Source organism: Vulpes vulpes, chromosome 4 (assembly GCF_048418805.1).
Source record: "Vulpes vulpes isolate BD-2025 chromosome 4, VulVul3, whole genome shotgun sequence".
NCBI lineage: Eukaryota > Metazoa > Chordata > Mammalia > Carnivora > Canidae > Vulpes > Vulpes vulpes.
This window is the reverse complement of record NC_132783.1, coordinates 1277603-1303241: the sequence shown is the minus strand read 5'-3', so window position 1 is coordinate 1303241 and position 25639 is coordinate 1277603. Positions and strand designations below refer to the sequence as shown.

Below are 25639 nucleotides of genomic sequence, written 5' to 3'. Positions count from 1 at the left end.
GTCGAGGTCGCCTCGGCCAACACACAAACCCAAGCAACTGGGGTTCATGCTCCAGGTCCATGTCCCAGACACAGGTAAATGCCTCCATGACAGTCGGCGTCCGCGGTGACCGAGAGACCACTCACGGTCACGAAACACCCTCACCTCCAACTGTGAGGCCCCACGGGGCTTGCTTGGAGTCTTGAAAAATCCCCTTTGGATTTCGTACTTTTTTTGGGGGGGGGGGATTTTGTACTTAAAAATAAATCACCCCGACTAAAGTCGTTCGGACTCTGAAAATGCTCCCCAAGTCCCGCGTCCGGTCATCACGCCGGGCGTTCAAGAGAAGGAAGAGACACAAAATAGAGTGAAAGGCAGCGGCGGCCACTTGGCTTCGGAACAGCACGCGGGCCGGGGTCTGCGGCGGGCGGGTCCCCCCACCCCGAGCTCCCGCTGTCCCCGGCGGGACTCCCGGCACGCGTAGGCACGAGCGCCCCGACCGACAGCCGCACACGGGCTCGAGGACAGGCGGCGGGTGGGCGACGTCCTTTGCATCCCCCAGGAAGAGGCGCCAGCGGAGGCCCCGGGCCCTGGAGGGGGCGCCCGGCAGCCCTCACCAGGCCCAGCCTCGGCCCGCACCGAGCCTTACCCTCTGCGTCTGCCCACAAACAAACACACACACGGGGCGGGGGTGCACTTCTCTTCCGGACGTGAAATACAGACGGTCGTAAGCCGAATCCTTTATTTTCTTTGCCCAAACCGGGATCAGTCTCAAATAGCTGCAGGCGTTAACAATGGCTGGTTTGGAAAATCTGACACTGTGTTATGCCGCGAAGCGGAAAGAGCTGATTGACGGGCCAGGGCCTGTACGTGTCATAAATCCTATTTTTGCATCTATACCGAAGAGACCCGTGGTGCCCTTTCACAGGGCGGAAAGCGTGTGACGAGACGGATAGAGTCACGACGTCTGACCTTTTAAGGTTCTGAAAGCCCAAGATCATAAATCCCAAACACTTAGGGAAAAATGCATTTTTAGTGAACACGTTAGAATTGCTGGCTCCCGGGATCCCTGGGTGGCGCAGCGGTTTGGCGCCTGCCTTTGGCCCAGGGCGCGATCCTGGAGACCCGGGATCGAATCCCACGTCGGGCTCCCGGTGCATGGAGCCTGCTTCTCCCTCTGCCTGTGTCTCTGCCTCTCTCTCTCTGTGTGTGACTATCATCAATACATTAAAATAAAAAAAAAAGAATTGCTTGCTCCCATTGAGACCTAAAATATACAAGTAAAAACAAGTCTCGCGGTAAAATGTGGTAGGCATCTAGGCAATACGGGGCCCCGCTATTTAGGGTCCCCTAGAATGAAGCAATTAAGACTTGCAGACGCTGGAGCTGATTGTCCTTGCTCCTACCCTACGTCGAAGTCTCGGATCTCCCTGTGCCTCAGTTTTCCCACCTGGAAGATGGGAGCCGTTCCTAACAGCACCTACCTCCCTGTGGAAAGAGACCTCTGACCTCCAGAACTGACCCAAAGAACCAGCATGGGCTACGGAAGCAAAAAATAAGCAAATAAGTAAAAAATAGGTCTGTGAGGAATTACCCGCCACGTACATTATTGAAGCTTCCCAGAACTTACAGCTTGGGTGACTCCTGGGGTCTCTCATGAATAAATAAACAAAATCTTTAAAAAAATAAAAATTAAAAAAATAAACAAAACGTACTTAAACACGTGAGGTAAAGAGTCCTTTAGGAAACATGATCTTTTACCAGCTCCCCAGCTGAGAATCGCCCCGCAGGTATAGTAAAGCGAAAAAACAGAAACCACACGGAAACGTCTGCAAGTGAGTCACGGTGCTGAGACACAGGGACCGTCCTTTCCCCGGGGCCGAAAGCGGCCTCGGCGAGGAGCCCGCGCCGGGGGCTACCGCGTGTCAGGCACTGTGCCGGGCTCACTGCTGCACCCGCGTCCTATTTATCACCGTCACCACGTCACTGTTTAATGAACCGAAACCCAGAATGACTGAGTGGCCACCACGCTTGAAGAATTAAAAGATTCTGGAACCCGGAAAAAAGCCCTGCTCGGACGGACACAGCTGGCGATGCTGGCCGTGATCTCAAAGCCTATTCCCCACCCAGACGCATCATTCACCCCAACAAGTCCTTTCTTATAATTTTTTTTCAAGGATCTGGATTTCAATTTTTTTTAAGATTTTATTTATTGATTCATGAGAGACACAGAGAGAGGCAGAGACACAGGCAGAGGGAGAAGGAGGGTCCATGCAGGGAGCCCGACGCAGGACTCGATCCCGGGACCCCGGGGTCCCACCCTGGACCGAAAGCAGATGCCCAACCGCTGAGCCATCCGGGCTGCCCAAAGATCTGGATTTCTTTCTTTCTTTCCTTTTTTTTTTTTTTTTTTTTTCCCGAGGATCTGGATTTCTTAGCAAAATGCATTTGGGTAAACATCTTGGAAGACATACAATAAAGATTAAAAAAAAAAAAGACCGTGCACTATTTTTGAGCCGTTCCGGGGAAAGCGCGTATAAACCAGACCTGAATGTAAATTCACTGCACGTTCTTTCTCTCGTCCCACCGCACAGTTTTCTTTTACGACGATCATGTGGAGCCCCGCACCTTGGCCAAACTAGTTCAAATCACCTGTTTGCTGATATTGTCATAGACACCAAGGAACGGTTGCACGACTCTCCCGCTCCTTGAGGAAGTCATGTCACTGGTGGTTCTTTTGTGACAATTCATTCTGCATCAGAATCCCCAAGTGTGTCCCCCCCAAAAAAAAAGAAAAAAAGAAAAAATTCTCGAGCCTACTTGTTACTCACACGCACCCAGCACCCTGTTATTTCTCACTTGGTAAACTGAGCCAAGAAAGGGGTCATAACAGACACACTGGCACAGAGGAAATTCTATCATTAAAAACAATGATTAAAAAAAATGATTAGAAAAAAAAAAATGCTTAGTTCAGGAAGTTCCAGCAAAGGCAAGACCTATCGGCAGACACATGTGGCCTGAATTCCCGGGCTCCACGGTCTCCTGGGGAGACAGACCTTCCCCACGAAGGCGTCCCAGCCACCCACGCCGACCCCGCTCCCACCACCAGTGTTTGCAGAGCACCGGCGCGGGCTCGGCCTCCATCCCTCGGACTCGGGCTTTTTCTCAGCACCTGACCCTGCACTATCTGGTTCCCCTCGTTTCTCCCCCTCACATTGTTTTTTACCTTTTTTTCCCCCTTTTCTATTTATATGACACAAACGTATTCCGGGACAGACGGTGCATTAGAAGTCGGTACACACAGGCAGGCACGACGCTCGTTCCCCAAGTCCACACTCCAAGCAGAGCTAGACCCATAAACGGTGGATCGTGGCTCTGAGTGATGAGCCTTTCTCAAAAAAAATTTTTTTTAAATATTTTATTGACTTATTTATTGGAGAGAAACTGGGAGTGGGCGGTGGGACAGAGGGAGAGAGAGGACCCCAAGCAGACTCTGCGGGGCTCGACCCCAAGACCCGGAGGTCGGGACCCGAGCCGAGATCAGGAGTCAGCCCCCATGCGCTGCGAGCTGGGTCTCAGGCCGAGGCTGGGGGACCAGCGGCAGCTGCACCACCTGCGACCGGCCGTCGGGCCCTGGCCCAAGCCCCCCGAAGCAGAACACGGAGATACTTTAAAAAAAAAAAAAAAAACTGTGGTCAAAATAATAATAATAATAATATGACCATGTAATGTGAGATGTATCATCGGTACCATACTTAGGGGTTCAGTTCAAGGGTGCCGGGTGCGCTCCCCAGGTCTCCGGACCTCACTGGGTGAAACCGAGACTCCACGTCCCTTCCCCGACAGCTTCCCCGCTCCCTCTCCCACCAACCCCGGGACCCACCCCTCTGCTCCCGCCTCTAGGACCTGGGACGGGGGCCTCCTCCAGTGGATTCCCGACGTCTGTCCTCCTGCGCGGGCCGGCGTCACGAGGCGTGAGGCGTCAGGCTCGCTTCTCCAGCTCGAGAGTCCGATGGCCTCCTCCCTTTTCCAGGCTGAATAGTGTTCCCTCGAGTGCAGGTGCCACGTGCGCGCATCTGCTCGTCCCCCGACGACGGACACCTCCCCCGGCTGCTCAGACGCTGCTGCCTGGAACGTGGGTGTGCAGAGCTCGCCCAGATGCGGACCACAGTTCTGGGGGAACTTCTTGGAAACAGGAAACGGGATCGCTGGGTCATAGGATGATTCCATTTGTAATTTTCTGAGGAACCTTCATACTGGTTCCCATAGCAGTTGCCCTGTTCTGCATTTCTACCGAGAGTTCACAATTTTCTCCACATCCTAGCCGTGGAGAAATGACGCTTATTATTTTGGTTTTTTTTATTTGTTTTTTTTGTTTTGTTTTTGTTTTTTTGTTGTTGTTTTGTTGGGTTTTTTGTTTTGTTTTGTTGTTGTGGTGGTGGTTGGGTTTTTTTTGTTGGGTTTTTTTTTTTGTTGGGTTTTTTTGTTTTGTTTTGTTTTGTTTTTGTTTGTTTGTTTTTTGCAGTAGCCCTCCTCACAGGTGAGAGGTTGTGGTTGCTTTTCACCTTTTTTTTTTTTTTTTAAGTATTTATTTTCTGATGGAGAGAGCGTGCCCAAGCTGGGGGAGGAGCAGAGGGAGAGCCTCTGGAGCAGCCTCTCTGCTGAGCGCAGAGCCTGATGCAGGGATGTGGGGCTCGAGGCCGGGCTGGATCCCCGCCACCCGGGAGACCCTGACCCGAACCGAGGCCTTTTCACCGAAACCTAATCCCCTCTCTTCTCCACGTCAGTACTCCCCCCAGTTTCTGACTTGGATCGTTTTCTCCTATTTTTCTTTCTTGATTCTCTCTCTGTCTAAGGTCACCTCTGTAAGGAAGCCTTTCGAGCCTTTATTCCAAATCTTGTGGTTACTTGGTTACAGACTCGAAAGTCAGGCCCGAGCTGCTTCTGTCCTTGCACATTCCAGCGCAGGAAGTCTGGAGGGAGGGATCCTGGCTTCATCAGCTTCACCTGCTGCGAATGAGACCCCGGGACACCACCCTGGCCGAGGAGACGCGAGACAGTCTGGGGCAGAGCGGATTTCCTGAGTAAAGGGGACACAACCCGACCGTGCTACACCTTTCTCATGTCTTGTGCAAGAAAAAAAAAAAAAGGCATGATTATTTAAGCTTCCATTAGGCAGACATTTCCAGACAATGTAGATACGTCACCTCCCCTTAGTTCCACGCACCTACTTCCAAAAGCCTGCTTGGGTGTATCCACGTGGAAACGCCATCCGGACGTCAATTATGGTGACAAAAATCGAACTTCAGATACAAAGAAGCCTGTGTGTCTGTCATTTCTCGGTGCTTTCTTAACGACAGCCTCTTAGAGAAAAAGTATGGAAACGTTTAAGCGGATCAATGACGTGCGACGCGACAAACACGGCACAGCAGGTAATCGGCAGGGGCCCCTAACGAGAGGAGTGAGTGTTCAGACAGGTGGCTCGTCCCCGTACACGGTCATTCCTGCGTCCACACCGCCGGCATCGCGGCTAAGATGGCACGGCGACCCGACGACACGGGCCGGCCCCTCTCGGGCGTCAGCTCTGAACGCCGAGGACCCACACTCCACGGCTGGGCGGACACGAGGAGGCAGTGAGGCGGGCTCGGCAGCGCTCACCCGACGGCCACGCGGGCGCGGAAGCTGGCAGCAAGGTGGCTTGCTCTCGGGGCTCTCGGGGCACACGGTGCCTCCGGCCCCCAGAAAGCCACCAGCAGCCCCCCCTTACTGCGCGGCTGCCTAAGGACGAGTCGGCCTCACTGGCAGATGGGGCTTTCCGCAGCCGCACCGACCGAGGGGCCACCGTCGGGCCCAAGTCACTAAGAGTCTGTGGCCTTGACATGTGCCTGGAGAAACTTCCAGCGGTCAGGGGGCTTCCGCAGCAGACGGCCTGGGTCCTGGTGACCTCGGTGCGACCCTCGGCAAGTTGCCTGAACTTACTTCCTAGCTCCCCGACCAACCAGGCCCTGTGGCCACCCGCCCAGCCCCGCAGCCACACGCCCAGCCCCGTGGCAACCTTGAGACCCACAGCCATCCCAGCCCCGTGGCCTCCCCAGCCCCGCGGCCACCCCAAGCTCCAAAGCCACCCCATGACCCACAGCCACCCCATGACCTGCAGACACCCCAGCCCCATGGCTTCCCCAGCCCCATGGCCACCCCAAGCTCCGCAGCCACCCCAAGACCTGCGGCCACATGTTCAGCCCTGCAGCAACCCCAGCCCTGCAGCCACATGCCCAGCCCTGCGGCCACCCCAGCCCCACAGCAACCCCAAGACCCACAGCTACATGCCCAGCCCCATGGCCTCCCCAGCACCGTGCCCTACCAAGCCCTATGGCCACCCCGAGACCCATGGCCACCCCAAGGCCCGCAGCCACCCCAGCCCCACGGCCACCCTGAGGCCCGCAGCCTCCCCAGCCAGCACGTCCCAGAAGCCAGCTGCACCCAAGGCCGCCGAGCCTCAGCAGGGAGCTCAGGCCTCCGGGGAGGAGTCTTCAGGGGTGCGAACACAGGTCCCCACACTCCCGGGTGAAACTCCCTGTGACCTCGGCGCAGGGTTCCCCTCCCAGAGCCCAAAAGCCATTTTCAGGTGAATTTGAATCCAGCCCGGTGGGGGGAGGGGCTGTCACTACCCCGTGCAGAGGCGCTAAGGGGAGCCCCGTCTCTGCAGCCTTCCCTTGTTCCTGCGGTGCCACGGGGCTCCCCTGCATCCTCAGAAGCTCCTCGAGCCCAAGCAACCCAACCCTCCAAATCGCGAGCTCCTGCCCCGGCCCCATCACAGACTGCCCACACCTCGGCCTTGCCAAAGCTGGAGACGAGGGGAAGCCGAGGCACAAGTTGTGCCCCAAGTGCCTGTCGCTGTGTCCCAGGGGGAGTGTCCCGGAATGGCCTTGGGGGGCAGGGGGTTCAGGGATGTAGCCCAGGGATGGCCTTGCGGGGTAGGGGGTTTAGGAGGTGTAGCCCAGGGATGGCTTTGGGGGGGGCAGGGGGAGGGGGAGTGTCCAGGATGGCCTTGGGGGGCAAGGGGGTTCAGGGGGTGTAGCCCAGGGATGGCTTTGGGGGGGCAGGGGGAGGGGCAGTGCCCCAGGATGGCCTTGGGGGGACAGGGGGAGGGGGAGTGTCCAGGATGGCCTTGGGGGACAGGGGGGTTGAGGGGGTGTAGCCCAGGGATGGCCTTGGGGGGTAGGGGGTTTAGGAGGTGTAGCCCAGGGATGGCTTTGGGGGGACAGGGGGAGGGGGAGTGTCCAGGATGGCCTTGGGGGGCAGGGGGGTTCAGGGGGTGTAGCCCAGGGATGGCCTTTGGGGGGGGCAGGGGGAGGGGGAGTGTCCAGGATGGCCTTGGGGGGCAGGGGGTTCAGGGGTGTAGCCCAGGGATGGCCTTGGGGGGCAGGGGGAGGGGGAGTGCCCAGGCTGGGGGCAGGGGGTTCAGGGAGCCTGCACCCGCAGGTCAGCTGTGTCACGATGCCGCGTCACCTTCCCTACGTCCTGCCTCTACACTGTACGGCCTTTTAAGCTATTTTACAAGAGGTTTAATACGACTTAGTTTCTTCATGTCATCAGTCGACGTAAAATGTACTTTTATACGTTGAATCTGACATGGCCACTACCCTTGTCGCCAGGTGGGCAGCCGTCTCACCGACACTTTTTGTATCAAACGATCCACCGTCTACCTGCCGAGTGAGACCGTGTCGGAGCCAACGATCGTGTACCCGAATCTCTCCTGGACTTGACCGTCTGTCTCATTCACGATCGGTCCCTCCTAGGATCAAACCATACAGATTTGACTGCAGCAGCTTTACGTTTTGTTTGGGTGCTTGCTCAGGCGAACCTTACTATTTTTTTTTCATTTTGTAGACTTATTTTTCTTTATGCCGATTCCATTTATTAAAATTTTATTTGGAATATTCCCATCTATGCTCACAGCTGAACCTATTTTTTTACGGTTTTTTTTATTTAATTTTTTTATTTTTTTATTATTTATTTTTATTCTTTTTAATAAATTTATTTTTTATTGGTGTTCAATTTGCCAACATAGAATCTTACTATTTTAAAAAATATCCTTGGCTATTGATTTAGTAAAATAGATTTTAAGATCATTTTATACAATCACCCAAATCCTTCTCCATGAGAATACTTAATGATATTTTATTGGCAATTGTATTGAATTTATAAATTGAATATAGATCAATTTCTGTTTTATGGTGATTATAATTTTTCCGACACAAGTAAGTTTTCATATTGGTAAAGATCTTATTTTATAGAGTTCCATAAGATCTTATACTTTTCTATGTCGTTTATGCCGTATAAGAGGGAAGGTATTGATTTTTAAATATATTGATCTTATAACCAACCAACTTTCCAAATCATATTTGATCTTGGGCTTTCTTGATTTTTTAATCATATTAATAGAGAAATAGTTTTGCTCCTTGCCTTCCAAATTTTTATACGTAATATAATTTTCTCATTGTATTTCTACAGCCTCCAAGAAAACGTTGAATAATAATGATGAGAATTGTGAATTTGGTGTCCAGCTGAAATGATTTTAGCGCTTCATTGTTTAGAACACTTATATTAACTTATTAGGATAGATTTTTATAATATTTCTATGATGTCTATTTCTTTCTTTTATTAGCTGTAGCCACTACATTTATTAAATGCATCTTTAGCATCCATTGACCGATCCAAATGAGTTTTTTTCCTTTAGTCATTAATAAAATGGAACATGTTGACAGACCTACTAATATTGAACAGTTTCTGCTTTCCAGGTCATATTTTTCTGTTTCCAAGAAGATGAACTCTACTGAACGCTATTTCAATCCTAATTTGCGTACCCCTGTTTTTAACTGAAATTTGGTTATTGCTTTAAAAGAATTCATCAGATTTTGGTATTAAATTCTCCTTATGTACACAGGCTGTATTCCTAGGTCAAACCTAACTGCTACCTTCCTGCTCCCTTATGCTTCCTAAAATTTCTGGGCAACACCCATCCAATTAGATTTATATAGACATGACTAAATTCCACTTTGTCGACTCAACGCCTTTAAATTAGAATCGCCCGCAACCCACCCCCCCCAACCACTCTTCCCAGTGAGAGCTCACGGTCCTTCAAAAAAGAAGTGCTCGCTGCTCAAAAATCTACAATGGTAAAATATTAAACACCGGCCTCCAACGTCCACTTGAGGATAACGTCCAAATGGCCATTTGGAAACACGGGGTGAACCATGGTCCTCTGTGTCTGTGATTAATAATGAGTTTCCCGGCTTTAAGGAGAGAATGGAAAGCGGCCCTGCGTCTGCTTTAACTGGGAAAAAGGCAAATCCATTGTAGGTATTATTGTCTTACGTGTGTGTGTGTGTTTTCCACTAAGTTTTACCAGGTCTCTAAAACTCACACATTTATAGATCGCCACGTGTGAAAGTACGCCCAGGACCGCTGTGCGGACCTCCCCTAGGGGAGGATGTGGCCGCCTCTGGTCCTCACGCGAAAGGTCTTGCAAAGGAACGTGCTCTGCTCGGCGAGCGCCTCCGCTTTCTCACCCGCTGCCCGGCGGCCAGTGTCCCTCCCTGCAGACATGGGCACCGTCTAACGGGAAGTAAGGAGGCGCCCCATACGCTATCGTGGGAGCCCGAGCAAAACACCAAACTCCCACAAAGGCCCTGGACGGATGCGGAAGGGGTTACTGTGCGCAGGGAGAGGTCAGGAGTAAGAAGGCAAAGGGAAGACCGCGGGCACCGGATACACAACCCCGCGGGGAGGGAAGGACCGGGTGGAAATGCAAACACGGGGCAGAGCCTGATGCTGCCCCCGCGGGGACGCTGAGCGCTCAGACCCAGCAGCGGGGCACGGTTTGTGCTGACCCCGCCGGGGACCGGGTGCAGATTAACCCAAAGGCAATACACGGGAGGACTGACAGGCCGCCCGGAGGGCAAGTGCCCGTGCGGGGCCGCTGCTCCTGGCTGGGCGGCGGCGAGACGAGGCTCCTGCGGACGAGCCGGCGGGGCAGGCATCGACCCCTAAGGACACGTGTCCCCGGCGTGGAGCTCGGACACCCGGGGACACTCGTCAGGCCGCGGACGGCGCCGGGCTGCCTGCGGCCGGGGCACAAGGGCCAGGCTGAGGATCAGGGCGAGGGCGGCCCCGAGCTCAGGCCCCCCGACTCTCTCCAGCAACACGGAGGGGACAGGAGGCCCGAGCACCTCGACACGGGCCCCCAAAGCCATCTGATAGAAGTCGACACCGTTCATGATCGAGACTCAGAAAATGGGGACAGAGGGCAACTCCCGAATCCGAGAGAGGCCGGCGGTGCAGCCTGGGGTTGGGGCGGCTCAGGGTGAGCTCCCGCCCCGGGTCTGCAAACACTTGGGCACTTCCAGCCGCGCCACCCGCCGCCCGCGGACGGTGCCCAGGCAAAGCTCAGGCGCACCTTGGCTGAAGAGGACACGGCACCTGCCACTGATCCCAGGCGACAGGCTCGTGGATTCACCGGACCCTGTGGAGTCCTCCGAAGACGCCTGGGAACCGCCACGTGGCAAACTGAGCAGGACCGCGGCACACGAGGTCCACGCGCAGGAAGCAATCGTGCTGTCTGCCCACCCGAGACCTCACAGCTGTGCCGGCAAAACGGCCTCGTACCAAAAAAAAAAAAGATGCCTTGGACTCCGCATGGAAATCCATCCCGAATACCCGAGGCTTAAAATATATTATGACCGTGCACAGCACAAATGATCTGGTCACAGATAGATTCCTGGTGCAATTTAAACGCCTAAATAAATGGAACGACGCACCTGCCGTATGCACAAGTCAGCAGGCCCCGCGGCGCTCAGGTGCCCGCCCCCTCCGCGGTGACCCCAGGCCCCCACACAGTCCCAGTCAAGATCCAACGGGCCTTGTGAAGAAATCAGCGAGCAATTCTCAGATTTATGTGGAAAAACGAAGGCTCTGGAATGGGCCAACAAAAACAAAAAACTGATAAAAAGAACAAGGCCCGGGCAGCCCCGGGGGCTCAGCGGTTTAGCACCTGCCTTCAGCCCAGGGGGTGATCCTGGAGACCTGGGATCGAGTCCCACGTCGGGCTCCCTGCATGGAGCCTGCTTCTCCCTCTGCCTGTGTCTCTGCCTCTCTCTCTCCATGTCTATCATGAATAAATAAATAAAATCTTAAAAAAAAAAAAGAATAAAGAACAAGGCCAGCAAAGATAGAGGCCTTAAATGCCCTGAGTTCAGGGCTCACCATAAGGCTACGAAGCTCCCGTCGTGGTCATGAAGCTGCACACAGCGATCGACGGAACAGAACAGACCGTTGAGCAACAGACCCGTGTCTATCCGTCGACCACTGAATTCCTTTTTTTTTTTTATTATTTTTTTATTTTCTATTTTTTTAATTTTTTTATTTTTATTTTTTTAGACCACTGAATTCCTTTCTTCTATTATTTTTTATTTTCTATTTTTTATTTTTATTTTTTAGACCACTGAATTCCTTTTTTTATTATTTTTTTATTTTCTAATTTTTATTTTTAATTTTTTTAGACCACTGAATTCCTTATTTATTCTTTTATTTTCTATTTTTTATTTATTTATTTTTAGTTTTTTAGACCACTGAATTCCTTTTATTATTTTTTATTTTCTATTTTTTTTATTTTTTTAGACCACTGAATTCCTTTTTTTATTATTTTTTCATTTTCTATTTTTTTTATTTTATTTTTATTATTTTTTTTTAGACCACTGAATTCCTAGTCAAGGCACCGACTAAATTTAGTAAAGAAAAAGGGATTTTTTTGACAAACGGTGCTGCAATAACTAGACATCTACGTAGGGGGGAAATAACTTTGATTCCTATCTCTTTCATAAATGTAAAGGCCAGAAGGATAAAACATTCTGAAAGAAGACACTGCGGAATATTGTCACGACCCGAGGCATAACGATACTTGAGGGCGCGAAAAGCACTTATGAAAAGATTGAGAAACTGGACTTGCTCAGAATTTAAAGCCTCTGAGCAACAAAAGACACCATTAAGGACATTACAAGGCAAGCCAAAGGGAGGAGCGGGGCCTGTAACACATACGTCGCTTCTGTTTTGGTAACACGTATATTCCTGAAAGCACTTATGTCCACATATATGGAAAGTTCCTATAAATTAATAATAAAAAATTCTACTTTTTGGGACTCCTGGGTGGCTCAGTCGGTTGAGCGTCTGCCTTTGGCTCAGGGCGTGACCCCGGGGTCCCGGGATCAAATCCTACATCGGGCTCCCCGCAGGGAGCCTGCTTCTCCCCGGACCTGTGTCTCTGCCTCTCTCTCTGGGTCTCTCATGAATAAATAAATAAAAATATTTAAAAAGAAAAAAAAAGAATTAGTCATCAGGAAAATGCAAACTAAGGCCCCGTAAGATACCACTTCATTCCGCCCAGAACGCTAAAGGAAAAAGATGGACAATATGGTCATTGGTGGGGTTAACTGGAGCCCTCACACAGAGATAGGAGCAGGACAATAAAGTCACGCAGTAGCTTTGAAGGACAGTTGGCCGCTCCTAGAAAAGTTAAAAATGCATCTGCCCTGTGACGTCACGGTTTCAACGCCTCGGTATTTACCGATATTTAAAACAAGTATCTGCTCAAGTACCTGGACTCAAAGGTTCACACTTTGTTCATCGTTGTCAAAACCTGTAGATGATTAAATGTAGAGAAATGGAAATATAAGAGCGAATAAAGAAATTGTGGTATCTGGGATGCCCGGGAGGGCTCAGCAGTTGAGCGCCTGCCTTCAGCCCAGGTCGTGACCCCAGGGTCCCGGGATCGAGTCCTGCATCGGGCTCCCTGCATGGAGCCTGCTTCTCCCTCCTCCTGTGTCTCTGCCTCTCTATCTCTCTCTCTGTCTCTCATAAATAAATAAATAAATAAATAAATAAATAAATAAATAAATCTTAAAGAAAAAGTAAACACCATTTAAAAAAAATAAAATAAAAAATAAAAGAAACTGTGGTATCCCTACAGCACACCACCACTCAGTATAATACCCACTCGTACATGTACAAACCTCAAAAACACGCTGAGCAAAAGACAGCAGGTGCTAGAGAACACGTATCATATGATTTTATTCACGTAAATTCCAACAAGTAAAACGAATCCATGTCGTTCCATATGGAGAAGCAGTGGCCTCAGAGTATGTGGGGGAGCGACTGAGCAGGACGGGCACGAAGGAACTTTCCGGAATGATGAGCATGTTATGTTCAATGAACCGAATGCTCTAGATCCGTCCGTCTTATCATCATACGTGGATTATACCTCAGTGAAATATAAATATGCTCTTTGTCAATATACCCCATTTATCAGCAGAAAGGAGGCAGAATTATTTGCGAAGGGCAGCGGCGTCTCGGAACCCTGAACCACCTCCACGTGGTGGTGACTGGAGGTGACTCCCTTTGCAAACTAAGTGACGACGGAGACCAGACTGGACCAGCGAGCGGAGAGGCCTGTGCCGTCCGCACAGAAGCAAAGGGCCGGGTGGACAGAGGCAAAAGCAAGATGTGAACTTAACCGTTTCACAGCAGAGCACAACAGCTCTTTTTTCCAGGACTATTAGCTGGACGCTTCACGAAACGTATTCGGGGGCAGCCCGGGGGGCTCAACAGTTGAGCGTCTGCCTCCGGCCCAGGGCGTGACCCCAGGGTCCCGAGATCGAGTCCCACATCAGGTTCCCTGCATGGAGCCTGCTCCTCCCTCTGCCTGTGTCTCTGCCTCTCTCTCTGTCTCTCATGAATAAATAAATAAAATCTTTACTTCTGGGCAGCCCAGGGGGGCTCAGCGGTTTAGCGCCACCTTCAGTCCAGGCCGTGACCCCGGGATCCTGGATTCGAGTCTCACATCGGTCTCCCTGCATGGAGCCTGCTTCTCCCTCTGCCTGGGTCTCTGCCTCTCTCATGAATAAATAAATAAAATACTTAAAAAAAAAGGGAAATCCAGTGTTGACAGGTACGCCAATGAGCACGAAATGGCAAGGTAGCACATTTGTGTGACTGATGAATTCCAAGTAATGATAAATTCGATAGGAAAGGGCAAGCAACCCAGTCATCTGGCTCAACTAATTAGCATTCAGTCGGTAGAAAATCTCATTGTTCTGGGTCAGCCTAACATGATCGACGATTTGCTGGGACCAAATATTCAAGCTACTTTTAAATACGTGCACGTAATTTCATCAGTTCTCTAAGACGCGGACACACAGTCCCATTTCTTAGGCCTTTAAAGTACTGCGGTCCTAGACGTCTTGAGGTTGTTAAGTGCTCAGCACTTGAAAACCACTTCCTGCCTCCCCGTCCCCCTCCCCCAGCCCCAGAGACAAACCTTAATAAGCGAGAGAACAAGTGCCAGGATAAGGACTGTGCGTCCCGGGAACCAGGAGCATATGGATAAGCTGCGGTGCTGTCTGCACTCCCATCGCCAGAGCCGTCAGCTATTCTGAGGAGGTTGTGCCTCAATTAACAGCTCCTCGTGGACGGCAGCTGGCGCCTTTCTTAAGCAGGGTCAGATCCCGGGTCTTATTTCACAGCAGGGGATCCAGTTCACCCAATACTTCCCTGTGAGGACGCCTCTGATCAAGGAAGGAAGTCTCCAGAAGACCTTACCTATTCAGCCTCCAGACCGGACGCCAACAACAGGCCCAACTGGGGAGCGAGCTGGTTCTCTATCCCGAGAGCATTACGGTCCAGGCACATTTTAAAGGAGGGAGAGCAAAGGGGGTTGAGACCCCGTAGGGGTTGAACGTTCCTGACTCTGATGTTTCGGGGGACTTGGCGCATCAAGAGCATAGGGGAGGCATCGGTCTCCGCAGCGCAGGGTCCCGCACCCACGGCCGCCTGCCCATCTGCCCATCGTTGTGACCTTTCTCTGCTGGCTCCTCCCCGGCAGCTTCATCTCCTCCTCCTCCTCCTCCTCCTCCTCCTCCTCCTCCTCCGCGGCCGCCGCCGCCATCTACTGGACCCAAAACCTATCTGAGGTCACGCTGTCTCCCCCAGGCTGGGCACGCGGGATTCCCTGCGCCCAGCAGCCTGGCTTCGGCAGGAGCTCTGCGGGCACCTGAAGGCCCCCCTGCCTGCAGAGTGTCCCCGGGCCTGTGCCTCGCCAGTGATCCTCACCAGCCTCCCTGCCTGGGAAACACACGATTCCCGGGGACCCGAGGGCTTCACAGGAGGCGGCCCCTCTTAGGTCATCCCCTCCCGGCACCGACCCAACAGCATTCCACTCTGTCCAGGAATCTTGAGAGCGGCCTCTAGAGATAGTGCCCGGGCACCTGACCATCTAGCCGGGCGGTCTGACTCAAGTGGAAGGGAAGTCAGACCCTGTAGGAAGACTGAAGAATTTAGGACCAAAGGCCTGGGGTCTGCACGTGACCTCCACGCCGATTATACACAGGGTGCCCGGTACCCCTTGTGGCACCCTCTGTTTGCCCTGGTGCCAGGAACAGCTTCAGGAGGACAGGGGGAGAGTGCATGCACGGATTCACTGTTTTAGAATGATCGCACATCCAGAAAGTCCTGAACATTATATAAGGCTAACCTCTTCCACAGCGGGACTCCTTCCGCAACTCTTTAAAACAGCTATATGTCGGCAAATTGAACTCCGATAAAAATAAAAAATAAAATAATAAAATAAAATAATAATATAAAATAAAATAAAATAAAATAAAATAAAATAAAATAAAATAAAACAACAACAGAAACATAAGCCAAGAGATCAAGCCAGGCTCCTCGAAAAACAGAAAAACCTGTCCTGAAATAAAGCAAAATAAAATAATAAAATAAAATAAAATAAATAAGATAAATACAATACAATACAATACAATACAATACAATAAAACAACAGAAACATAAGCCAAGAGATCAAGCCAGGCTCCTCGAAAAACAGAAAAACCTGTCCTGAAATAAAGCAAAATAAAATAATAAAATAAAATAAAATAAATAAGATAAATACAATACAATACAATACAATACAATAAAACAACAGAAACATAAGCCAAGAGATCAAGCCAGGCTCCTCGAAAAACAGAAAAACCTGTCCTAAAATAAAATAAAATAAATAAAATAAAATAAAATAAAATAAAATAAAATAAAATAAAATAAAATGAAATAAAAAACAGAAACATAAGCCAAGAGATCAAGCCAGGCTCCTCAAAAAACAGAAAACCCTGTCCTAAAATAAAATAAAATAAAATAAAATAAAATAATAAAAAAATAAAATAAAATAATAAAAAAATAAAATAAAATAAAATAAAATAAAATAAATAATAAAATAAAATAAACAACAGAAACATAAGCCAAGAGATCAAGCCAGGCTCCTTGAAAAACAGAAAAACCTGTCCCGAAAGCTTTAGCTCCTAAGCGGCTGCCCATCTGGCAGCAGAGCAAATGAACGGGGCGGGCGTGGGGGCTGGGACGCGGGTCCTGAGCAAGCTGCCAACGTCGCACACACCGTCTTTGAGCAACGCCCCTCGGAGTCACACCCAATGACGGGGAAAAGCAGAAGTCCTTCCCACCTCTGCACCCCCAGAAAAGGAATAAGTGCAAGTACTTACAGTGTCATGCGCCTTGTCCTTGACATCATAGACCGTCAGCTTTATCTTGGTCTCCTCATAGATGGGATACTCGGACGGGAAGGTGACCCCAGTCAGAAACAGCGGGTCTCTTGTTCCCTGCAAAGGCACAAGCAGACAGCTTGGGTCCCCGACGGCGGCGACTGCAGGGGGCACACGGGGCCGCAGGACGCGTGTGCATGTGTGTGCGTGTGTGTGCGTGTGTGTGCGTGTGTGTGTGTGTGCTTTTCTAGGGACGGGTTCTATAGCAGGAGAGGCCTCAACCGCCGAGTGATGCTCACCGGCCACGGCGAGGCCCGGGGCCCCAGACACGGACCGGGCGAAGGCCCCAGGTCAGAGCCACTGGCGGCCGAGAAACACGTCCCTTTCCTCAGGTGCAGAAGCCGCCCTTCGGGTCGGCGCCAGGCGCTCACTATACGTTTAAGGGACATGAGTGGACCCGCAAATAATGTCAGGTATTGGCCACCAGATTAAAAGGAGGCTGCTTTGGGATCCCTGGGTGGCTCAGCGGTTTAGCGCCTGCCTTTGGCCCAAGGCCCAATCCCAGGGTCCCGGGTTCGAGTCCCGCATCAGGCTTCCGGCATGGAGCCTGCTTCTCCTTCTGCCTGTGTCTCTGCCTCTCTCTCTGTGACTATCATAAATAAATAAATAAATAAATCTTTTTAAAAAAATAAATAAATAAAATGAGGCTGTTTTCCCATAAAGTGCCATTTGCCCCCTTTCTGTAATGACTCGCTGGAAAGCCAAGCTCTCGTGATGTCCATTGGCCTTCGGCCGTCCAGCCGTGGTTTTTCTCAGACCCATCTGGAAACTAAGGAAAGAAGCTAAAGATGAGGGCTCGGGGCTGGGGAACCCCCAGCTCAGGATGCCGCGCGGGACCTTCAAGGCCCGTGGGTCTGTCTGTAGAGAGCTGACATCCGACATGGAGCTCTGTGCCCCTAAATATGCATATGGCCAACTGGCCCGGGACGCCCGCCGGGTGGGCAGGTGGCGGCTGCGAGCCCCCGAAGGTCTGAAGGTCCGAAGGTCCAAGCTCCTCCCCGGCCCCCGCTCTCCCTCCTTTCCTCCTTTCCTGCAACAAACGCTGAAACTTTTGTTCAGTTCTGTGTTACACACTTCGGAGAAAGACGGTCAGCGGAGCAGCCCAAGCAGCTGTGTATGTTCACACACAAACATCGGAAGTGTGTCTGAATCATTTAAGCTTTGGCAATGTTTTTGGAATAATTAAACCAGAGCAATACTTGCTTTTTTTTTTTTTTTTTTTTGTAGAAATGAACAGTTTTACAACTCTGGTCAACTTTTCAGCATCTGAACGAGACAACTCTGGTTAATTGGGCTGCAGCACTGCCTGCGGACCCTGGAGCCTGAGCCTAACGTTTCCAGGGGGCGGCCTCGGGGCTCCCTGCAGGCTCTGGGCCATTTGCAGGGGAGCAAGAGTGGAGCCCGGTGGGGATCAGTATTGAGCCCAGCTGCGGTGCAGGGCAGCGACTCGCCGGGCAGAAGAGCTCCTCCTCCAAGACAGACAGACGGAAAAGAAAAAAAAAAGACTGAGGGACGTGCATGTAGGGCCCGGGGAGCTGGGGAGGCACGAATGCACTTCGTGAAGTCCCAGGGGTTGCAGGGTGTCCCGTGCACGAAGTCCCCGAAGTCCATGAAGTCTGCGTGGTGAGAAGAAAAATAATCAAAAGGGAAACGCTTCCTCTTTTGAATCTGGTCCAACACGATAACACGCTTCCTCCCGGCACGTTCTGGTGTGTTCATGACAGTCACTGTAAATAGGAAATCTGTCGTCTGGGGGTGGTGTCACCCCTCAGCTCGAGGCATCGTGGTCTCTCAGAGTCACCGTCCAGCTTTCTTTGAAAAACAAGGCACTTTAGGCACAGAGAGAGCAGAGGAAGGAGGGTCCCGCGGGCAGGCCCAGGGCAGGGGCAGAACCAGCATCGGGGAGCAGCTCCCTCCTCTGGGGGGGGTCGGGGACAGGTCCTGAGTCTGTCTCAGGGCTCCCAGGTCGCCTTCGCCCTTTTGAGGGTGTTTCTCTCTCTCTCTCTCTCTCTCTCTGCTCATGCTCTGTTTAAGGGTTCAGAGTGGGACTTTTTTTTCCTTCTTTGCTAAAGAAAAGTAAAGTGTGTTGTCAGCGGGGCAGGCTGCTGCGGGCGGGGGCCGGGCCCTGTCCCCCGAGGATGCTGCAGCGGAGCAGCGCAGGTGGGCGCCCCCCGCGCAGGGGACACGCGCTGCGGCCTCCAGGCCGGGGAGGGGGGGGGCTCTCGGGGTCTGCACGGGGGGTGCAGGGGAGGGGGGGAGGGGGCAGGGGCAGGGCGGCGGGGGCAGGCAGGGGAGGGAGGGAGCGAGCGGGAGCGGGAGCGGGAGGCGCAGGGCGGGCTGCGGAGGGAAGCGGAGGGGAGGGGAGGGGAGCGCGGGGCAGGGCAGGGGCAGGGCAGGGGCGGGCGGGCTGCAGGGCGGGGGCGGGGGCGCACTCACCTCCACGACCTCGGTGCTCGCGTACCGCGTGGGGCCGGGCGCGGCGGGCTGGGCCACGGAGACCTGCACCAGCGCGTTGGGCTCGCGGGGGCGGCGGCCGCGGTCGCGCGCGGGGCGGGTCAGGCCTCTGCAGGCTGCGCGGGAGAGAGGAGCGGCGTGACCCGGGCGCCCGGCGGCGGGAGGGGCGGGGCGGGGAGGGGCGGGGCGGGCAGGGGAGGGGAGGGGCGGGCGGGCGGGGCGGCTCCTCCCCCAGGGCGCCGGGAACCACCTGCCCGGGCCGCGCCGCACCCGCCGCCCGACAGGAGGCGCAGGTGACCCCGACCCCGGGGCGCGGGGCCTGCAGGGTGCGGGGTCAGGCGGGGGCTCCCCCGGGGTGCGGGGTCAGGCGGAGGCTCCCCCCCGGGGTGCGGGGTCACCTGGGGCTCCCCCCGGGGTGCGGGGCCAGGGGGGGGCTCCCCCCGGGGTGCGGGGTCACGTGGGGCTGCTCCAGGGATGCGAGGTCAGGCCGGGGCTCCCCCCGGGGTGCGGGGTCACCTGGGGCTCCCCCCGGGGTGCGGGGCCAGGCGGGGGCTCCCCCAGGGCTGCGGGGTCACGTGGGGCTGCTCCAGGGATGCGAGGTCAGGCCGGGGCTCCCCCCGGGGTGCGGGGCTCCCGCAGGGTCAGGATGGGGACCCCAGGCCTCCCTCCAATGCAAGGCCTCCCCTTGGGGCTCCAGGCTCCTGCAACAAGGGCTCAGCACCAGGGGCCCGAGAATTGTCTCTCCTCCGCGGGTCACCCCTACACTTTGGGGCGTCAGGACCCTAAACATGATCCTTTCTGCAGGTCCACCTCCCCCCAGTGTTTGCCCTGCTGGCTTGGCCCCCTGCATTGCACGGCCCAGCATGATGCAGTGTCCTCCAGGCTCTGCAGGTGCAGGCAGCCCAGGCGGGTGCAGGGTGCGCCTGGGGACTGGGGGGCCCCCTGGACCGAGGTTCCCACAACACTGTGCTGGGCTCCGTGCTGCTGCGGGAAGGGACAGTGGCCCTGCGTGCACTTGAGCCACAGCCTGTGCTGCAGGATCCCAGGGCCTTCATCCCTGGACAGAGGCACCAGGCTTCACCCCAAAATTTGAAAGACAAGGAAGTCCTACACGTGTCCATCACCTTTCTGCAGTTTACAGGTCGCCTCACCTAGAGGCCCAGAAGGGGACACAGGAAAACACAGGCGCTGCGGCATGGAGCAGGCCTGGGTCCTGCCCGGTGGTGTTCCCGCAGCGCTGCACACGCTTTCCCCTCTTGCACCTCCTCGGCTCTGCTGCACACCCTGAGGTCCTTTGACTCCTGCACCTACGTGTCTGGTATTTCCTTAGACCACCTCTAAACAGAGGTCACCTCTGTCAACACAGCAGAGCCTAAGAAGGCCCATGGGGAAGCAGTCAAAGGGACACTAGCCAACACCCCAGGTCTCTGAGGCACTTTGCTAATTATCTTCTGGTTTCTCAAAACATAACTTTGAACCATTATTTCGCTTTTACATATGAAGGGCCGCAGCCTTAGAAAGGTTAAGCAGTTGGAGCTCCGTGCCTGGAACCCTGGACCGTGCACCTCTCCCTGCAGGCTGAACCCCCAGCGCCACGGCCCCTCCTTGGAGGACCCACTGCCACGAGGCTTTTTTGTCTGACCCAGAGATCTACAGTTTTAGGAAATACCGATACCAAGTTTCAAAGTCAACATCTCTCCGGAAGGGGGAAAAAGCAGCTAGATTGAGACATCGCTGGTGCCTTTGATCGTCTCCTCGACTCGCCTTACGAATGTGTGAGCTTCGCTGTTCGTCTGTCTGCTCGGGTATCGGGTATTGGCTCAGGGCCACGGCTTTGTCTCCACTCGCGGACACTGCCTGCACCTCCTTGGACTTTCGAGCCGGAGTTGATGTGCTTCAAGCCCACGCATGTCGCCCTCTTCCTGGCGTAGCCCCATCTCCACCTGATGAGCTTGTGCTCAAAATAAGTTACTGCTCTTTTAGATTCTTATCAGGCTTGACTGTGGGCTGTGGTTGTTTCCCAGAAATGAGCAGCTATTCTCCATTTTATCAGTGAAACTCTCAGACTTACTCCTTTTTTTTTTTAAGTTCTTTTTTTTTAAGATTTTATTTGTTTATTCATGAGAGACACACAGAGGCAGAGACCCAGGCAGAGGGAGAAGCAGGCTCCACGCAGGGAGCCCGACGCGGGACTCGATCCTGGGACCCCAGGGTCAGGCCCTGGGCCAAAGGCAGGTACTAAACCACTAAGCCACCCGAGCTGCCGTCAGACTTACTCCCAGTAAAAACAGAAAATCAAAAAAAATAAAATAAAATAAAAAATAAAAACAGAAAATCTTCCTTCACCTGAAGTGTTCTGTCCAACCCAGTGTGCACATAACCCAAGACTGAAGAAGTAAACACAGCAATGGTGGCGCTTCGTACCTCTCTATATTCCGCATCTAAAAGCAGGCACAGAGCGCAAAAGCGGCGCTTGTGTCCTGGGCAGCACCGGGCTCTCTCCGTCCCGGCAGCCGGAGAGGTTCCCGTCCCCAGTGCTCATGCAGGAACGCAGCAGGCAAGACCCGAGAGCACTCAGAACTCCGGGGCTCTAGGCCTACTTTCCTCCCTTCTCAGTCTTGCGACACTAAGTCGCACGGTCCCGGACACTCCGTTTCTTCCTCTGTCTCCTTCTCTCCGGTGGACTTAAGAAACGCTTTAGCCCCTGTTTGTCGACGGGCTTTTCTATGTAAAGTTCACCCCCGTCGTTATATGAACATCCGCCAGTGTCCATATCAGCATTTGCCAGTATTCAGCGTTTCATTACTCGGCAAGATGCTTTTCTTTGGCTCAGTCATATTCCGATCGCTCCTTCCCCTTCAGCGCTGTCCCCAAGGCCAGCCAGCGCCCGGTCATCGCGTTCCGTGCAGCGAAGCCCACACGCGCCATGGATCCGTATGTACCGAAGCTGTCCCACGGGGCGCGGTGCACGGGAGCGGCTGGGTGGCTGCATGGACATGTTGCTCGTGCGATCGCCATCAAGTCTAACCTGCCCGGGAATCGGCCAATAAAGGGGCCTGATAAAGGGGCCTGAAAACTACTTCTCAGTCTTCATTAATGACCTGAACAAAACTCTGCTCTGTCCCAAGGGCCTTCCTCAACTCATAAGACTAAAAGAGTGCTTGGGGTTTTGCTTCTGTTGTTTTATGCATTTTAAGAGTTTCTTGAATTTAATGAGTAGTTAATAAGTGCCTCTCTGACATCATTCATATATAGGATATATATTAGTATATAGTATATATTCTACAATATATTAATATTTTATATAATTTATATTTTAATATTAATATATTAATATTTTATATAATATATATTAATATTATATAATGTTAGTGGGTAGTTAATAAGTGCTTTTCTGGCATCATTCATATAAATAAATATATAAAATATATTTTATATATAATATCTATTAATCATAATATTAATAATATTAATATATACAGTATATTAATATTTTATATAATTTATAGTTTAATATTAATATTAATTAATATTAATGTTAATATAATTTATATTATATTAATTTTATGTAATATGTTATATATAATATAATATTAATGGGTAGTTAATAAGTGCCTCTCTGACATCATTCATATATATAAAATATATATGTTATATATATTAATTATAATATTAATATGTTATGTTAATATTTTGTGTAATTTGTATTTTAATATTGATATATTAATATTGATATTTTATATAATATGTTAGTATTATGAATCATTTTATATATTATATATAATATGATAATATATTATATTAATATGTGATTACTATTAATATATAATAATATATAATATTGATATAATATAATATTAATGGGTAGTTAATAAGCGCCTCTCTGACATCATTCATATATATATATTTTTATATACATATATATAATTTTCATTGCTGCCTTTTTACTGGTTTTGTTTTAGATGGAGCTATTTAAAAGTATTCCCAAAGTCCAGAAGAGTGCAAATATATAAGATGCCCATAGGTTGGAATTCAAATGTGCTATGTCCACTAAATAGACTGTTTTGTTTTTTAGAGAAAAGGGAAAAAAATGGGACGCCTGGGTGGCTCAGTGGTTAAGCATCTGCCTTTAGCTCAGGGCAGTTCCCCAGGGTCCTGGGCTTGGGCTCCCCGCAGGGAGCCTGCTTCTCCCTCTGCCTGTGTCTCTGCCTCTCTTTCTCTGTCTCTCATCAATAAATGAATAGATCTTTTTTAAAAAAAAAAGGGGGGGGGGAATAAAAATATAGAAGGAGTATTTTTTTGGAAGAAGGTATAATTTGAAACTTGTATTTAAAAAAATAAAAAAAGGCTTGAGCTACTATTTTTTTTTTCTGTTAACTTTTCTAGAGTAACTAGCAACACGAGGGTTCACTTTTTATTGCCAGCGCTTTGAACAAGACGCCGACCAGCATCCCCCGCTCAGATCTATACAAGAGCCAGGTAGCTCTCACTCTACGGAAGGGAATCCTCACTCCAAGTGTAAGGATAAAAATATGTGGAGGGGATCCCTGGGTGGTGCAGCGGTTTAGCGCCGGCCTTTGGCCCAGGGCGTGATCCTGGAGACCCGGGATCAAATCCCACGTCGGGCTCCCGGTGCATGGAGCCTGCTTCTCCCTCTGCCTATGTCTCTGCCTCTCTCTCTCTCTCTCCCTCTCTCTGACTATCATAAATAAATAAAAATTAAAAAAAATACATGGAGCTTCAATATCTTGGGGGAGGCATAGAGGCTGAGCAAACTGTGTTAATAGAGGGGACCTCTCTTCGAATCCATTGTCCAAAGAAATGAAACCCAACGGTGGCTTGATTGGAGGATTTGTCCGGGGCTTGAAATACCAACCCCCGTAAAGGCTGAAGTTGTAAGAACCGCACAACAGACGTCTGTGACTAGACTTGGCCTGAGGACCAGAAGTTTCTGACCTCTGCTCTACATGCCCAAAGCTACTACTTGGAGTCTTAGGGAGATAGCACAGATCGCCTATCGCTCCTCTAGTTCTGGTATACGAGGGTCCAGGAGCTAGGGGCAGGGTCTTCGCAGTTCTTGTTAAGTTACATATTCTCCCTACCCAGAAATGCTGTTTTTACAAGATACCAGTTTTTGTTTCATCTGGCCATCATGTCTTTTCTTTCTTTTTTTTTTTTTCTGGCCATTATTTCTAAATCATGTCAAGTCTCTCGAGTCCACACAGCCTTTCCATCATTCTAGCCAACGTTGGCCGGAAGCCTAAACTGTCTCCAGACTCTGCTGCCAGAGGATTCAGTGCCGGCAACGATCGTCAGAAGCGGAACACAACTATTTACTCAGGTGCCTTCGAATTCAGCAGCAGCCGAACCCTAATGTTCTAGGACTTGCATCGGGTACGGAGTGCACGGTCAGCACAGGCGCCTGCCACGGGCTTTCACGAGAGCGGTGCCATGAGCCGCCAGGCCAGGGTGGATTCACGGTTGACGCCAAGCAGCTCCTTCTCTTAAGAACCCTTTCATCCTTGAAGTCGGGTCATTTTTCTTGCCTCACTCCATTTCGCTTCTCTCCTTGCCATTCAGTGTTAGGGTCATCTAACAGGGCGCATCCTCTTTCCTCCGGAGCAAAGCAACAGCCACAAGCAGAAGAGATGGGGGCAGGGGACTTTGAGAAGAGTGTCCACGTCTCTATTTTCTGTTCTTACGTTAGCAAAAGAGAAAGACTTGGAGGACAAACCACACAGCAGAGCATAAAGAACACACAGGAAGGGCTTTTCCACTCAAGATAACACTATATTTGAAACTTGGATCCAGCATAATGGGCTTTGTGACTTTGGTTAAATTATCTCTTCGAGTCTCTGTATTTTAATCTTTGGACTGGACATAGAAGGACATATTTCATAGATCTATCATAAAGATTATATGAAGCAACGTATTTAGAATCCTAGGCACATTATTATTATATTATTAACATTATTATGAATATAGTTATGCATTGGCACAAAAATGGATGTTATCTATCTGACATTCTTGGTCCTGATTTTGTGACCTTTTGGTTTTTCAGTAAAAGCATTTTATTATTGATAGCTGTGATTTTTTGGGGGGGGAGGGGGTAATCTTCTTGTTTTCATATAGATAAATACAAATGTTTAAAAACCTTTTACTGGGGGATACCCAGGTGGCGCAGCAGCTTAGTGCCGCCTTTGGCCCAGGGCGTGACCCTGGAGACCCGGGATCGAGTCCCACGTCGGGCTCCCTCCCTGCACAGAGCCTGCTTCTCCCTCTGCCTGTGTCTCTGCCTCTCTTTCTCTATGTCTCTCATGAATAAATAATTTTAAAGAATAAAATAAAAATAAAAATCTTTTACTGGATTATTTGTTAATTTCAGAAATCACAGGTGGCATTAATAGGTTGCCTTCCGTGAAATCAGATGTGTACACTTAACACTTGTTAATTTTGCCTCTGACCAGGCACGTCCAAAGGAGGAGCCAAAACTACCATAAAGCTTTATTTCCTGCGCGGCCAGCAGATGAGCTGTGTGCAGACAGTCC

The 25639-nt window shown here is 51.0% G+C and overlaps 1 protein-coding gene across 5 annotated transcripts in view; it reads right to left on the bottom strand.

Annotated features, from left to right (window-relative positions):
• The window catches only part of INPP4B (inositol polyphosphate-4-phosphatase type II B), a 440596-nt gene that overhangs the window by 299336 nt on the left and 115621 nt on the right, over positions 1–25639 (bottom strand). For 4 of the 5 annotated variants that reach the window (XM_072755181.1, XM_072755185.1, XM_072755179.1 and 1 more), the window contains exons 4-5: positions 19074–19207; positions 16578–16694 (exon numbers count right to left, since the gene is read on the bottom strand). In XM_072755181.1, coding sequence (XP_072611282.1) covers positions 16578–16694; positions 19074–19207 — 251 coding nt within the window. The remainder of the gene's footprint in view (positions 1–16577; positions 16695–19073; positions 19208–25639) is intronic. The other variant, XM_072755182.1, reaches the window with a different exon arrangement.